The sequence below is a fragment of the Episyrphus balteatus genome, chromosome 2 (genome assembly GCF_945859705.1).
Source record: "Episyrphus balteatus chromosome 2, idEpiBalt1.1, whole genome shotgun sequence".
NCBI lineage: Eukaryota > Metazoa > Arthropoda > Insecta > Diptera > Syrphidae > Episyrphus > Episyrphus balteatus.
In genome coordinates this window covers 78,695,450-78,711,915 of record NC_079135.1, presented here as the reverse complement: position 1 = coordinate 78,711,915, position 16,466 = coordinate 78,695,450, and the positions used below count along the sequence as shown (strand labels likewise).

At 31.7% G+C, this 16,466-nt stretch overlaps 2 protein-coding genes across 6 annotated transcripts; one reads left to right on the top strand and one right to left on the bottom strand.

Annotated features, from left to right (window-relative positions):
- Positions 1 to 607: 607 nt before the first annotated feature.
- LOC129908872 (uncharacterized) lies at positions 608 to 5,848 on the top strand. 3 transcript variants are annotated; one of them, XM_055985688.1, is made up of 6 exons: positions 608 to 686; positions 768 to 1,445; positions 4,679 to 4,860; positions 5,173 to 5,306; positions 5,368 to 5,535; positions 5,602 to 5,848. In XM_055985688.1, the coding sequence occupies exons 1-6, from the start codon at positions 625 to 627 to the stop codon at positions 5,719 to 5,721; spliced, it is 1,344 nt and encodes a 447-aa protein (XP_055841663.1). In that variant the 5' UTR covers positions 608 to 624; the 3' UTR covers positions 5,722 to 5,848. The 3 variants fall into 3 exon arrangements, with proteins under 3 accessions (XP_055841663.1, XP_055841662.1, XP_055841664.1); XM_055985687.1 differs by having other exon boundaries at positions 614 to 686; positions 738 to 1,445; XM_055985689.1 differs by lacking the exon at positions 608 to 686 and having other exon boundaries at positions 694 to 1,445.
- Positions 5,849 to 6,163: 315 nt separating this feature from the next.
- On the bottom strand, positions 6,164 to 14,836 carry LOC129908865 (chondroitin sulfate synthase 1). Of its 3 annotated transcripts, none has more exons than XM_055985673.1 (8): positions 14,615 to 14,836; positions 9,879 to 10,432; positions 9,703 to 9,816; positions 9,528 to 9,640; positions 9,323 to 9,463; positions 8,185 to 8,356; positions 7,709 to 8,122; positions 6,164 to 7,646 (listed from the first exon to the last, which is right to left on the bottom strand). In XM_055985673.1, exons 2-8 carry the CDS (start codon positions 10,414 to 10,416, stop codon positions 6,655 to 6,657), a joined length of 2,484 nt encoding a protein of 827 aa, XP_055841648.1. In that variant the 5' UTR covers positions 10,417 to 10,432; positions 14,615 to 14,836; the 3' UTR covers positions 6,164 to 6,654. The 3 variants fall into 3 exon arrangements, with proteins under 3 accessions (XP_055841648.1, XP_055841646.1, XP_055841647.1); XM_055985671.1 differs by lacking the exon at positions 14,615 to 14,836 and adding an exon at positions 14,379 to 14,550; XM_055985672.1 differs by lacking the exon at positions 14,615 to 14,836 and adding an exon at positions 14,207 to 14,231.
- Positions 14,837 to 16,466: the final 1,630 nt, after the last annotated feature.

Below are 16,466 nucleotides of genomic sequence, written 5' to 3'. Positions count from 1 at the left end.
CATTCTTCAAATCCAAGAAGGCAGCATTAAAGGCTTGACCACACCAAAGGGTACATGCGGTAGCGGTACGGGTAATTGTATGAAAAAAATTCCACATCTGAACGTTGATGTGTCAGTTTGGAATTTTTTTCATACAAGTACCCGTACCGCTACCGCATGTACCCTTCGGTGTGGCCAAGCCTTAAGGCTTGGCCACACCGGAGGGTATGCGGTATAGCGGTAACGATATTTGTACTAAAAAAATTCCACATCTGAACGTTGATGTGTCAGTTTGGAATTTTTTTCATACAAGTACCCTCACCGCTACCCGTACCGCTACCGCATACCCTCCAGTGTGGCCAAGCCCCACACCGGAGGGTATGCGGTAGCGGTACGGGTAGCGGTAACGATATTTGTATGAAAAAAATTCAACATCTGAAAGTTGATATGTCAGTTTGGAATTTTTTTCATACAAGTACCGTTACCTCTACCCGCACCGCTACCGCATACCCTCCTGTGTGGCCAAGCCTTTAAATGAATCGGGAATTTCTAGCTATAAAAAAATTTACTTCCTATAAATAAAATGTACTGAACGAAGCCATTTTGCTGACATCTTTTCACAGTTTTGAATGCTTTTTGTTTCACATGTTTTTGTTTTTGTTTTCGGTCGCGTCGTGTTCTGAAGAAGAAAAAAAAACAATTTCCCGGTAAGTACAAAATAAACAATCATTTTTGCTTTTATAAATAAATCCAATTAGGTGTTCTGTTTTTAATAAAATTTCGAACAGAAAAATGGAAGACCCTTCACAGTATATGGTCGAAAAGATCCAAAACTATTTTCTACCCTCTGCACCACGCAAAAATGCAACAAGTTTAATAAAAGTTCACAATTGCAAACTCAATCAAACTGGCGACATCAGTTTTCCTTTAAATCCAGAAATATGGGAAAATTATTTTAAAATACCAATTGTTGATAGAGAAAATAATATCTTTAGTTTTCAAAATACCACCGAGCAAGAGGCTTTAGAGAAATTCAAAGAATCTTCTCAGAATTGGACATATCCTTTGGCCGAAGTCAAACTACAGAAAGACCGCTGTGGAGTCTTTTTGAACAGGCAAAAATGTATTGAAATCCTTATAAATCAAGTTTTGGACAATAAGACTTTTGGCATTCAAATGAAGGATCCAAAAAAGCGTTTCAGGTTTTTAGACTCTCAAAATAATAACCCTGAAGGTTTGTCGGAATATAGAGCAAGACTGGTCTATAAAACATTAAGAAAACTTTTAAAGTATTCTAATTGGTCCGAAGTGGACGATGAGTCTGGGAAAAAAATCAACGTTGTTAGCGTTGTGACTAAAGTCCCTAAAGCTGAAATTCAAAATGATGTTATTTCAATAAGATGCGGTAACGTTTTGGATCCCCAAGATGGGAAACTAGCAAGGATTCCACCCTCGGAGTACATCAGGTAAGTTTTCCAATAAGAATTGAATAATAAATTTCTAATCAGATTACAAATTGTGGTTTTTGTACAAGATGATAACTTAAAATTAAAATTTTTGAGTAACCTACAGTGCTGCTAAAAACTTTCCGGATTTTTTTGTCATTTTCATCAATTGAAATTTTAAAACTTAAAACTGGAACCAAATATTGTTTTAATATTTTTTCTAGGTCATAAATATATCAGTTAAGGAATTCCTACAGAAAATAATGATCTTAAATACATACAAAAATTTAAAAAATTGGAAAATTAATGAGAGTCACATTTTCGGCTGTGATAAACTAACCGGATTTTTTAATGTTAGTGTTAAAAATTAATATTTTGTTCAGTAACCTTTGTTTTTGAAGACTGCTCGGCACCAACGAGACTTGGAGTCGGCCAAATTAAATAAAATTGGCAAGGAATATGCACCCAGTAATTTTTCAAAGCCACAAGTACGTTAGTTTCTGAGGTGTGTTTTCTTTTCACTATACTCGTCACTTAAAGATAGCCCACAAATTTTCAATCGGGTTCGAGTCGGATAATTGTTACTGCTATTCTAAGCCAGGAGTATTGTCTGCCCCAAACTACTGTTTTTCGAGCTTTTAATAATTTTTGATTTGGTGTACGGCCAGAGCCTGCAGTTGAAAAAAAAAACCCAAACCATCACTGATCCTCCGCTGTGTTCATGGTAGGTAGTATTTTTTTGGTTTAAAACATGTGCATGTTTGAGCGCCTGGCTTCCATTTCACACTACACTCGGAATAAAACAATTAAAAATTGCTTTTATTATTGAAAAGGATATTTTTCCGTTTTGTTATCGAGCAATTCAGATGATTTATTGTAAAGACAACCAGATTAAGTATTTTCCTTTTAATATTTAAAGTGTTTCTTAAGATCCTTTCATTACCTCCCTTTTTAGGCAATGCTTACTATTATGGAATGGTGTTTTTCCGAACCGAAGGCATAAAGATCAAAATTTCTCACACCCTTTCTTACTGTAATTGATGTTCAAGTACAGATTAAGGCAGATTAAGCTCCTCACCAATCGTTTAAGAAGTCGCACTAGGATCTTTTATCAAAAAGCTCTTTATTCGCCTATCAGTTTTTAGGGCTACTTTGTGATGGGACCCACCAAAGTGATCTGATTCAACAGATTTTTTGCCTTTTTACTGTTTGTTGATATAATAATCACTTGACGTTGCAATTTGCAACATCCCAAATGGATAACATTTTGTTTTATTTCCACTTGAAAAAGTTTTAAGAGTTCGTAACTAATTGGATGTCTATAACGCGTTATTTTTCGTATTACATTAAAAACTGTATACAATTCACAAAGCTAACACCTTTGTTTGTCTTTGCAAACAAAAATTTTAATGAAGTGATACTTAAAACCGTTATCTCAGTACTGAGAATCGAAATCCTTAAAAAATCCTGTTAGTTTTTCACAGCCGAAATTCTGACTCTACTTCATTTTTCAATTTTTTAAATTTTGTATGTATTAAAGATCATTATTTTTTGTTGAAATTGCGTAAATGATATATAAACGACCTAGAAAAAATATTAAAACAATATTTGGTTCCAGTTTTGAGTTATAAAATTTCCATTGATGAAAATGACAAAAAAATCCGGAATGTTTTTAGCAGCACTGTATATTCATGAATGAATGAAAGCTAAGAGAGAAAGAAATCTCACAATCAAAAATAAATACCTACAATACATTGGCTAAGTGGCATTTGGCGTAGTATGGCAAATGTTCACAATTCTTTAGAGTCCCCGCACACTACAAACTTTCTATCGGTCGACAGTTTAGTCGGTCTCTTAATCAGTATCAAAATGTATGAAAGTGCGCACACTACAACGATTAAGTATCGGCCGATCAAAAAGTTTGTTTAATCGAAAAAAAAGTTTGTTTTGCTACACAATTGCCTTCAAACTAAAATGTTTCCTAGCGACCCGACTGTTTAGTCGGTTGCCTGTGCGCACACTAGGAGCCCAACCCGACTAAACTATCGGCCGATAGAAAGTCTGTAGTGTGCGGGGGCTCTTAAAGAACTCGCATTTTTTGGCATGAACTACTTATTGCTGGTTGCGAGTGTCATTTTAATGGCAAATGTCCCAACACTTTCTGACACAGTGCTCTTTTTCTCATTTTTGGAGAAGAGCTTTTTCAACATTGCCATATATTTTTTTTTGCATACCACCTATTGTCAAATTAATTGAAAAAGTGTTCTCTATATATGCTGTTTGCCTAGTCAGGGCTAGGCTGGAACACTTTAAAAGAAAGTCTTTGGCATCAACTCCTTGACGCTCTGCTCATAAGGGTTCCTATTGAGTTGTGCTCGGTTAATATACCAATCAGTAGGAAAAGTTGGGGTCTGCTTAGTCCGAGTAAGTATTTCTTTCAGTGATCAGTCTCATTCTCTCTCGCTTCGACAGTGAACAACCGTACAGTGGAACCATTTGCATAAACCGAAATTTCATTTCGTTCTTTCGTTAAATTTTCATTTACACATTTCCGAATCAACAATCCTTTGCAGCATAGATTCTATCCAATTTCTAAGTCTACGTTATAATTGAAGGCCCGTTTGATGTAAAGGCAAAACTCCTAGTTAAAGTTTACGGAAATCTGAAATCAAGGAAATGATTCTGTAATAGTTTTAGTTAGTTCCTGTTAAACAAATATACATATTTTTAAAATCTCCATCGTGTGACTTGTTTTTAACGTTGTCATTTTATTTTAAATGCTTTTAAAATTGCGAAATCATAAATTTTAATTAAACTTTTAACATGTCCTAAAAAGTTTTAAAATTTATCTGGATACTTAACTCCTCAATATGTTGCTCATTATTCGTAAAAAAAATTTTTAAAAGAAATGCTCTGTAAAATTAAAGAAACCTTTATCTATCAACCACTGTCTTGCTTTTCGTACAAAGTATTTTAAAATATACAAAAATCAGAGATTGTCCAAATATGGAACAGTTATGAAACAAATTACAAAATAGGGACACTAATACGTCCCGCGTTTCTTAAATAAAAACCAGGGACAAGCTATTTCTATATTCTGTAAAGGGAACAGTCCCGGGTAATCTGGGACGGATGGTAACCGTAATCATACCTCCATATGGTCGTTTAAAAATGTTTAAATGTAGCTGATTTAAAAGTTCAAATGATGTATGCATATTTAACAAAAAAACGATTTAATATTTTTGTCCCTACAGTCTTCGATCGACAGACATGCGACTAATGGCTATGCATAAATATGGCATACGTGTCAAAGACGACAAAAAATTTTGCGAATTGTTTGGAAGACTTGGGGAAGCAGCTGTTACAGTTGATTTGCTCGAAGTAAAGCCTTCAAGTCCAGTTAATATGATAAGAAGTGGACAAGGCAGTACAAAGGGTAAGTCTCGCTAAAACTTGTACTTTTTATCATTTTACAATATATCTGATTCCCATTGCTTTTTCGGAATTTTTCTAAATTTTTATTGCCACATCTTTATTTTTCTATACCTATTTTATATGCAAATTTGTTTTTATGTTTAACTTTGGCTATTTTCTTCAATTCCATTAAAAAAATACCATCTCAACTCATTTTCGCTTGACTATACACCATCTAAATATAAAATATTTAAATGCGTTTACTAACTTTTTAGTTTTAATATTTGCCTCAAAACATTTTACAAAAATGAACAAAACAAAATTATTGTTGCAGGTGCATCTTTTATTCTCTACAATTCTGCTCGACTAGAAACACTTTTAAGAACCTTCGAACAGAAAGTTACAGAAGGCATTTACGACAAATTACCCCCATTAAACGATATTGATTTCAGTTTACTATCCAATGAGGTAAACCAAAGATAAATATATTTTTTAAATAAACATAAATGCAAAAAAAAACAAATTTCAGGAAGAATGGGAATTAGTGTATGGCTATATATTTGGTTTTCCAAATCTTATAAATCGATGCACGGAAAACTTTGATTCAGGATCTTGTAGTATTCATTGTTTGATAAAATATTTGGATGGTTTGGTATCAACATTTAGTGTTTACTATCGACGTGTTCGTATACTCACGGTAGGTTTTTTTTTTAATTCTGTGTGTATCACAACAATAGCGCAATTTGTATTAAATTTTTTTTAGGAAACTAGAGCTCATTTGATGCCACATGTCTATGCCCGAATCTATCTTCTCAAAGCAGTTCGACAAATATTCAATATGACCTTGGCGTTGTTGGACATTGAGCCGGTTGAGTTTATGTGATTTTTTTTTTGAATTCATAAAAAAAAAATTGATACCATAAAGGAATAAAATTCCGACGGTAAAAGTTTATCTGTATAAAAGTGAAGTGAATTTTAAAAGTCGAATAAAACAATATTTTTGATTTATATATTACATAATTATTATTTAAATATTAAGTCTTGTATGTATCATAAGCACAACAATTTTTTCCTCATGCTCGACATGGACAACGACACCCAGCTCATCACATAGGTTTTATGCGTTCCTGCGGTCTTTTAATTGGTAAATGGCGCAATTCATTCTTTTTTCGGAAAGAGGTGTGAATTCCAGGGGCAATGTCTATCACATTAAAAATCATGTAGACTTAATAATATAAGCAGAAGTAGAATAATGCGATTCAAAAACTTTTAATTTAGATCTTCTTTAACCATTTTATTTCACCTTTAGTAAAGACAGTGTACAATTTAATTTAAAAAAAATTTTATTAATATTGCTCGTACCTAAAAAAATATAACTTTCAAAGATTCATATTTAAAAATCAACAATTTAGCTGCCGCAAAAAACTTTTACAACAATTGATCTCTTAGTTTACATATTCATGCGAGGATTTAAAATAAATTTAAAATCTGTAACCCTGAAAGAGCTTTTTCTTACACTAAATAATACTAGTTACACAGGGTGTCCCAAAAAATAATGATAATTTTCTACTAGCTAAAAAGAAAACTAGGTATGTGTACTTAATTTTACTGGCACATTACATACAAAAAATATATTTTTCAAATATTTTCATTATTTATCCCTACTTCTTACTTGGTACAAAAAATAATTAATGACATTAGCCATTTTGGAATTCTTACAGAATTACCTATATTTATTATTTTTAGGTTGGCATCTTTTAGTTTTATCCCGCCTCGCCTCTAAAAATCAACCAAAAACATCTTAACCTATTTAAATTTATCTTTCCACTTTTTTCTTATTATATTCAATCATAAAATCTATATTCGCTTTATTACTTAAAAATATTTCCTCCATTAGCTTTGTGCTACCAAGAGTGTTGGCTTTTGTACCCAAACACATATTATATTGTTGGGCTTCCAAATTGACATCACAAACAATATCATGATGCACATGAACCAATGATGGATCTGGAGCACGGAAAATACTTAAACGGCGATGTTTTTCCGCTGCTTCATTATAACCACTTGGTACATCAGCAGTGTTAACCAAAAATGAACCTTGACGATTACCAACTTTAACAATTTTCTCCAAAAATTTCACATCCTCCAGACCCCAACCGGTTATGTCTCTATCAAATCCATTTATATCAGGATCCAATATGTCAGATTTGTATATTGAACAAATTCCAAATCCATATTGACGGAAATATCCTGATTCATTGTTTATTTCACTGACAAGCAATCTGCCTGAATTTCGTCTTCTAGGATCGTATTGACTAAATACAATTGGAAGGTACACTTGCTTGCCTTGAATCGTATTCATTCGAATTCGTTGTAATGTTTCCAATTTGAAAACCATATCAACATCGACAAAGAGAATTATATCATTCTCCTGAATAAATGATGATCTAGCGGCTGAATCGAGAGCAACACCTCTGGAGAATTCTTCATTGCGGTGAATGTAATGAATTTGTTGATAAACATTTCTTTGGCGTAATTCTCGGATTAATTTAAAATGTTCACGCACTGAGGTTTGATTTCCAAACATAACAATTACCAAATCACAGTTTGTGTCCATCTTAATTGCCACTTCTTCATAATTGTCAATGAACCGCTTGAAAGTGTTATAACGCCCTGATATAGGCAATACGAATGTTATTTTGGATTTGTTAATAAGTTGTGAGCCCGGATCGCTATTGCCAAATCCTGGAATTGTAAATGAATTGCTGAATTTTTCAATTCCCTTGTCGAGCATGTTTTTCAAAAGACCTTAAATAAAAATACTGTTAAATTATTTGGACCTAAATATTACAATTAGAAAACGTTCTTACTTTTCTGCAGAGTTACATTATAGAAATCTTCTTCGAACTCCTTAATAAAAGTTCCAGTGAATGATCTCTGCACGTATGTATGACGTCGTACTGGTACGGTCATCTTTTTTCCTCTATATTTTTTGTAGATCAAAAGGAGATCTAGAATGAGATCCTGTCCATGGAGAGTATTTAAGCGAGAATATCCATAAAGCAATTCACGGAATTCAATGACACGTCCCCGTTGTCGAGAATAGTTGTTTATATTTTCCATAACTTCGTTAATTACGTCTTCCAAGCCTTCACGTGTTGCTGAATCGATTTTATGTTTTGGATTAGAATGATCAGTTGAGTAAAGGCTTCTAGCAATGAATGACCATTCCAATAGGTCTTCTGTTGATGTGGGTGTGAATTTGTTTAAATCGGGACTAATGCCTAGAAACAAAGATCATTCATATTAAAAGAGATAGAAATTATCATTTTAAAATTTAATTTACCTAATATATTGTGATCTTCAAAGTAACGATTGCCGTTTTCAATTTCTGGAATAAGTGAAATACCAGGAACTAAGAATTTACTTTCATTTGGAATCTCCAACAGTTTTCCCATGCGTGCGATATCTCTGTGTAGTAATAGGGATTCCTGGCGAATTTCTTCCGCTTTTAAGCCCTAGAAATTTAAATTTCAATAAATGATTTATTAAAAGATATTGGATAGTGAAAGGTTGATGTTGTTAGGTTTTTTCATTTCAACTAGTAGATCGCGAAAGTCCTTTAAACAAGGATCACTAACGGAATTAATGATTTTTAAGTAGTAATTATAATTTAAGAAATTAAAACATGTATTTTAAATTATAAATTCAAGTTTACAAAATGCTGTTTTGGAAAAAAATGCGCTTTCTTATTTTTACCAGGCCCAGGTCAAAAATAAAACATCTCAGATTTGCTGATGACAATGTTGAAATTGACTCTTAAAATTTCATTTCCAGTGGAATTGGACCTCCTACAAATATAGACTTAGAAGTATACAATTATAAGACCGTTTGTCTGTCTTGTATGTCTGTCGTTAGCTTAATGAGATTTCGAGGAAGTCGTTTGAAGAAAATGTGTTCCGAAGTCTAGCTTTAAATAGAAAAACAGCATTGAGTTTACTATTTTGGTGAACGTGGAAATATTTTGCCTAAGTTATTTATTTGGTGCGCCATGTCACCACATCTTCCAAACTCATCTTACAGATAGAAAACAATTGAATATTTTACTAAAGCTCTTTATATGATGGTTGCTCGAGAAAATATTTCAGACAGTTTAAGTTCTGGATTTCGCCCAGTAGACGAAAAGACTCTTTAAATGTGCTAGACAGGTTAGGAGAGTTGTACTCTAGCTTAGGTGCGTCTTATTTATTATTGCGAAAGCCGGAGAGGAAAGAAGTTTTCGGAGCCTAGGGCTCAGTAATGCACGTATCAAGAATTGGAAGCTTTAAGGAATTGTAAAAAGCCGTTTTTCCAACAAGAAAATGAAGAGATGAAAAAACAATGTTCATATAATTAATTGTCTCTTAAAATGAGGTTATTCATGAAATACTTTGTATTCAGAAAATAAGAAGTCAAAGCTTATAGGACTGATAAACTTATCAAACCTGGATATATGAATGCAATCGATGCATAAGAGGTCCTTGTTTAATGGGATGTAACGAAATAGCGTTGTGGATTTCCTTTCGTTTTAAACTTCCAGTGAATGCCATTTTTCCGCTAGAATTATGCCTCAAAATGTATTGCATCTAAAAAATAATAAACGTGATTGTTAATGATGAAAAAACAAGGCAAATAATAAAAACAAGAAACCTCATAGTTCCATGTACAGGGAATGCCAGCAAATTTTTGAACACATCGTCCTATTTCTACGTCTTCATGTGTGCTGTATAAGTTTTTCAAACAAGTTGGTATATGAGGGGCAACTGAAAAAGAATTGTTTTTATTTTTATGTAGTTCTATATTTTGTATGTATATGGATAAATACCTCTCCGTAATGTTTCACTACTCAGTATAACTCCTGGTCCACCCATACAAAAGTTTTCATCGAACTCCAATGACAATAAACCGAACTCTTCGCTATTTCCTTTTCCAGCTTGACCTGTTGTTAAAAAAAAATAAAAAAATAACAGTTTTTCAAATAAAAATGTAGGAATCGTTTACCAATAAATTGTGGTTTAGAACTGTCAATGGATCTTAAAAACCTTTCCAATTTAACTGGTTCCATATAGACATCATCGTCAGCCCGAATAAACCATTCAAATTTGTCAATAAAATGCTCATACATATAATAAAGCATCATGAATGATTTTTTCTGTGGTGGATATCTATCGTCGACATTTTTCAATCCAATAACTGGCAACTCATCAGAATAAGAACCCTCAGCACTAAAGAACGCAATCCGTCCTGGTACTTCTTTGCCCCAAGTATCATAAACAGCTTTCGCTCGACCTTCGATAAAGTTTTTGGCCGTCATAACCCCAACAAAAACCAAATTCTTTTGTGAATTGTAAATTGTTTCATTCGGTTTCATTCCAATTATATCTAAAGGTGAATTAGGATTCCCAGGTTTGAGATTACATCTTTTGACTATTTCTAAGGCTCGATAGTTTTTTAGGACTGTTCCTATACACAGACCGATTGCTATGCCAAAACATGAGAATATGAGTGTTTTTCTCTTGGACATAGCTGCCTGAAGCATTTTGTTAAATTTATTTCTGAAAATAAAAAAAAATAAAAAAAATTTTTAAAGATATGGTTATAAAGTGAATTGGGATTTCTTGGGGCAAATCAATAGAAACAAAGAGTTTGATAAGGACATTTAAACAAACATAACAAAAAAAGAAGGATTGTTGTAGATATAAGGTTCAGGAATTTAATTACTATTCAAATATAAACCACAACCTGTGGAATAAATTATCTCATAGTTATTTCAGTCCCACATTGAAAGCTGCTTCTTAGGTACTTAAGAGAGCAGCACCTCTTTTAGACCAATCAAATTGTCACCAATTTGTTAATTTTTGACTGCAATAGAAATAATAATCTGCGACCATCAACTCAAGTCTTCACTAAAACGGAAATGTATGAACGATGTATTAAAAAGCTTTGTTTATTGCTCAGTAGCTAGTAAATATTAATTTATCTAAAAATATTTATTTATCATCGGAAAAGGGGGAAATCATGTCTGGCATTGAAATACCTCATGCTGCAAAAATTAATTTAAATTAAATTAAAGAAACGTGGGTGCAGCACTTTTGCAATCAAATCTGTATAAGGAAATTAGGGAAAAAAATAAATACTATATCCAACAGACAATAAAAAACATAATAGTGTTGCTTGATATGTATTACATATTTATAGTTTAAATGATCATTTTGAATATATGTATAATCCTGATAACTCTAAAGCTGGATCCACACTAGGTTGATCAACACGTTCAACATACGTTCCAAATCGACATAATGAATAGTTAAACCTTTCCAAACTGGTTCAATTGATGTGTGGGCTCAGATATGTCCTATATGTATCAGTAAGAATAATAAATAAATTTTTATCTGTTCAGTATGTCGATTTGGAACGTATGTTAAATGTGTTGATCAACCTAGTGTGGATCCAGCTTAAGTGTTTTCTTTATTTTGTTATGCTTGGTTGGTATAGCTTTATCTGTTCCGATATCGATTTGAAATAATCTGGAATCTCCTTACGGCTCATTTCAGGGGGAACGAGATTGTTCAAATTCAGTGAGTAGGTTTAGTTCACATTGCATATATCACATTCCTAATAAACAAATGATGCTCAATCATTTTACCCTTAATCTGAAAACCTCAATTTTTGCGATCCGATAGACCACTATGTAGTAGGGTGGGTCAAAAAAATCGAAATTCTTTTTTTTGATTTGGTACTCCGAAAAATCGATTGCTAGACCCCTCTAGAATATACACACCAAATATGAGCTCTTTATATTAATGGGAAGGTCCTCCGCTTTGCAATTTTCCATTTTTACATCAAGCTTCTACTAAAAAAAAATAATTTTTTTATTAATTGACTTTTTAGCAAATTTCTTTTCATATTCTTGTAGGAAATTGAACGCTCTACAAAAAAGGCCCTGTACACTTTTTTCGTTTATCTAACCGTTGAATAGATATTTGAGGTCCAAAAATCGAGAAAATCTTTAAAAATTCGTTTTTTGTTCTTAATTTTGTAACAAATTGAAAAATTATAATGATCAAACGCGCAAGACATATTCTTGTTGAAAATTGATTGCTCCACAAAAAAAGTCTTATTAACTTTTTTCATTAATCTAACCATTCTAAAGATATTCGAGGTCAAAGTTAAAAAAAAATATAAAAACATTTTATATTTTTAAAAAATTTCTAATTCACTGAAACTTCATTATTTTTAAATTAGCAAGATATATTCTTGTAGGGGCTTAAACGTTCTACAAAAAATTCCTTGGAATGAAATTGATTGCATTAACCGTTTAGAAGATATTCGTATCCAAATCGCAATGCATACGGGTCATAAGAAAACTATTGAAATCAGTGAGCATTGGTTTGGATACGAATATCTTCTAAACGGTTAAAGCAATCAATTTCATTCCAAGGAATTTTTTGTAGAACGTTTAAGCCCCTACAAGAATATATCTTGCTAATTTGAAAATAATGAAGTTTCAGTGAATTAGAAATTTTTTAAAAATATAAAATGTTTTTATATTTTTTTTTAACTTTGACCTCGAATATCTTTAGAATGGTTAGATTAATGAAAAAAGTTAATAAGACTTTTTTTGTGGAGCAATCAATTTTCAACAAGAATATGTCTTGCGCGTTTGATCATTATAATTTTTCAATTTGTTACAAAATTAAGAACAAAAAACGAATTTTTAAAGATTTTCTCGATTTTTGGACCTCAAATATCTATTCAACGGTTAGATAAACGAAAAAAGTGTACAGGGCCTTTTTTGTAGAGCGTTCAATTTCCTACAAGAATATGAAAAGAAATTTGCTAAAAAGTCAATTAATAAAAAAATTATTTTTTTTTAGTAGAAGCTTGATGTAAAAATGGAAAATTGCAAAGCGGAGGACCTTCCCATTAATATAAAGAGCTCATATTTGGTGTGTATATTCTAGAGGGGTCTAGCAATCGATTTTTCGAAGTACCAAATCAAAAAAAAAATTTTCGATGTTTTTGACCCACCCTACTATGTAGGTATATGTTATCATGGCTTTGATCTCAAGAGAATAAGTTTGTTACCTAAAACGCTTGTTGTGGTGAGCGTAAGACTTGTTGCACCGGATACTAAATTATGTGTACATACAAATTTCATTATACCCCAAAATCTGGTTTTAGAGTCAAAAAATGGGTTTTTGGACCTTCAGTCATTGGTCATTGCAAAAATTCTAGATTCCTTAATTTCAAAAGTAACAATTTTATAAAAAATAGTACTAACAAGTCCTTTTGAACTTCAAATATATACAAGCAATATTCAGGGCTACTTGGATACATGTCCAATTCTGTTTCAATATTTATAAACCACATGCTATTCGGTGAAATAAGTAGATTACAGACTTGAATCAATTCTGAACCCGTTTTTTTTAATTGGCCCTAAGAAGAGTGCAGAAATTTTTAATTTGTATTAGGTACCCGTACTCAACTAGGAAACCCGCCCGAAAAATTTTTTTTTCTATAATAATGGACAATTTATAAATTCTTGCTAAAAGTAGTGTACAGCTCAACTCATGAACTTTTTAAGTAGATAAAATCTTTAAATGCTTCAACCAAATTGATTCAGTAATTCAAATAAAAAACGCATAATAGTGATCCGTCAGCTAAAAAACATGAGAGCTGAAAATTATCTTCTTCAACTAATCTTGTACACTTAAGAATTTATCTATGTATCTTACGAACTTATATTTTAATTTACTATTTTCTTGTGTCATTGTATAGAACATTTTGAGTGCGTTTAAGAGGGGTATACCCTGAGGAAAATTTGTTTAATCTTTAATTTCTTAACTGATTTTCAAGAAGATATTCTCTGAAATCTAAGAAATCTGAAGAAGTAACTATTATCTTTTTTTAACAAATTGAATTAATATTAAGCTTAGATTTAAATATTCAATCAAAATTGCAGGTAATCTTCCAATTCCGGTATATTTCTGTGGTTAAGTTAGTACAACATATTCTTTTAAGTCGTTCACTGATGTATATACACATTTATTCGCCACAAAAACCAGCTGCACAATACCTAACTACTAGATCCCAGACTATACGAGTATAGTCATGTATCTTTTACCACAATTTCCGGTCGTAGTTTTCACATTTGAAAAATAAATAAAAATTATTATTAAAGCAACATTTCAATTAGTCTCATGGTTTGCATTTTTTTTTTTTTACTTTACAATTTCTAAGGCTTCCCAAACCGACCGACAACAACCACAAATCCACACAATGTATCTTAAAAGTCCATAATAATAAAGATATCAATACAAATTCACATGAGAATCGCTGTTTGCTGATAGATTTCCGTCATTGATGTTGCTTACACAATCCACAGTTTGTTTCGTTCTAAAGTTACACTTTTGTTCGTATCTTGGAAGGGAACCCTTTGCATTCAGTACACTTTTGGAATGTAATCGAACTTAGAAAATACAATTTGATGTTAATTACCTGCGCGTGCGATCTATATCATACAAAATAGTTATAAGGCAACGCAAAAAAAAAAACATGCGGTTGCAATCAAGAAAAGTCGACGAATAATGATGTTCAATCAGAGTTCATAGGGTATAGAGAGAGCGGTATAGGAAAGGAAAATCAAAATGCCGATTTGCTTATGTTGCAAACTTGTTGATGTGTATATTAAGTAGTTCGTAAATAATACCCCGACTGCGAGTTATTGCCCTTACCTTCACTTTTCACAAATTTCACTTGAACTTTCCGCAATGAGTAATGATAATTATTTTTGCGTTGAAAAAACGTGATTTCATTGCGTGATAATCATTTTTTTTATATAGAATTGTATCTTTTAAAGTAAATAGAGTAAAGAGTTTTGTTTTTTGTTTTATAAAAATTTGCTTAAACGGACTACAAAAGTCCGACAATTTCAGAAGAACCGACGAAACTAAGTGGAAGTGCTTTAATAAAAATAAACCAAAAATTATTTGATCGTTTTGAGAGTGTATGCAAGTATATTGTATCTTTATTCTCCACATGTTGAGATTACTTTAAACATGTGTTGCGTACACCATTTCTATTTGGCTATACACATTCATACGAAATACTTTTCATTTTGTGTGCGAGTTTAATATAATGGTTGCCAACAGTAGGTATTTAATTTAATTTCATTGTTTCGTGCTACATTTGTACACATAAATTGGTAACGTACTATACGAAAATCTTGATTATTAAATGTTCATAAAAACCTTTTATCTAGAATTATCTTTTGGCAAAGTTGTGATTTTGTATTATTACAAATGATATTGATAAAACAAGTACTCGTTTCAGGTGTTACACGAAAGTAAATTTTTGAAATTCATGGGCAATTTAATACATTAGTTAAGTGCTGCTGAAGGATTAGAAAAATATTGTGTTAGTGTTAGCGAAATATTGTTTCGAGTGTCACACATTTTAATTTTCGGGCATAACGATTAGGAAGTTAATCGTAAGAAGTTGATATGAAAAAAATATATTTTTTGTTTCTATTTAGAAAACGTAAATCCATAAAGTTGAAAACAAAAATTGAGTTAGAGTTGAAGCTTAAAAGAAATTTACTCTTTACACGCTTATTTTTTGTGCAAAGTTTATTTTAAAGATTTTTAACTTAATTTTTTTTATTCTAATAGAATACACTTATCATTTATTTAAATTTTAACCATTTCAAATATTTCTTAAAGCTTCTTCAACTACGTGACTACACTCAGCCATATGACATAAGTTTTAAACTGTATAAAAACCTGACAGACAATACCGGAAGTATTAGTTATTACAATAACTAAAAATTATTTAAGATAACACCAGCAACATTTATAATTGAGGCTATGAGAGCAATAGTGGCGTAACCGGTTTTTTTTCAAAAATGAGTTTTTCATAAAAACTTGGTCTCTTAATATATCTACTTTATTACAAAAATAGATTTATGCAGCTTGATACACTCAGAACAAGATGGCATTAAAAAAAGGGTTGTTTTGAAAAACCCTCTATCTTAAATCACTCGTAGCTCAAAACTTCCTTTTTGTGGCTTACGCCACTATTGTTCTCATAGCCTCAATTATGAATTGTTGTTTTTTTGAAAGGCGGAATTTCATACTTAATTTTAAATTTTAAATAAAGTTATTCCAAGCAATGGTTCTTGAAATTATTCGTTTCAAAGTCAAACTTGAAAATAAAACACATTGAGTAGCATATTTTTTAAGACTTCGAATTAAAATACAAAATAAACCGATAAAATTAACTGTCCCTAATTCCCTACTGATCTACATTATATCAAAAATTTTAAAATGGAAAACTTTATTCTCCCCCAGTGGTAGAAGAAACTTTATTTTTTTAAACTATCGGTGTGTTTAAATGGTGTTATCATTAACGTGAAATAAGGCCCTACGAAATAGCCACAAATTTCAGTAATGATTTTCTGTAAAAAAAATAAAAAAAATATTTGTTTTTTTTTTGTTTTTCTAAAGTTAGTTTATCAAAACGTGACTTGATAGAATATTTCTAATTTTTGGATTAGAGTTCAACACGCCAAATACCTACCTTTCCCAT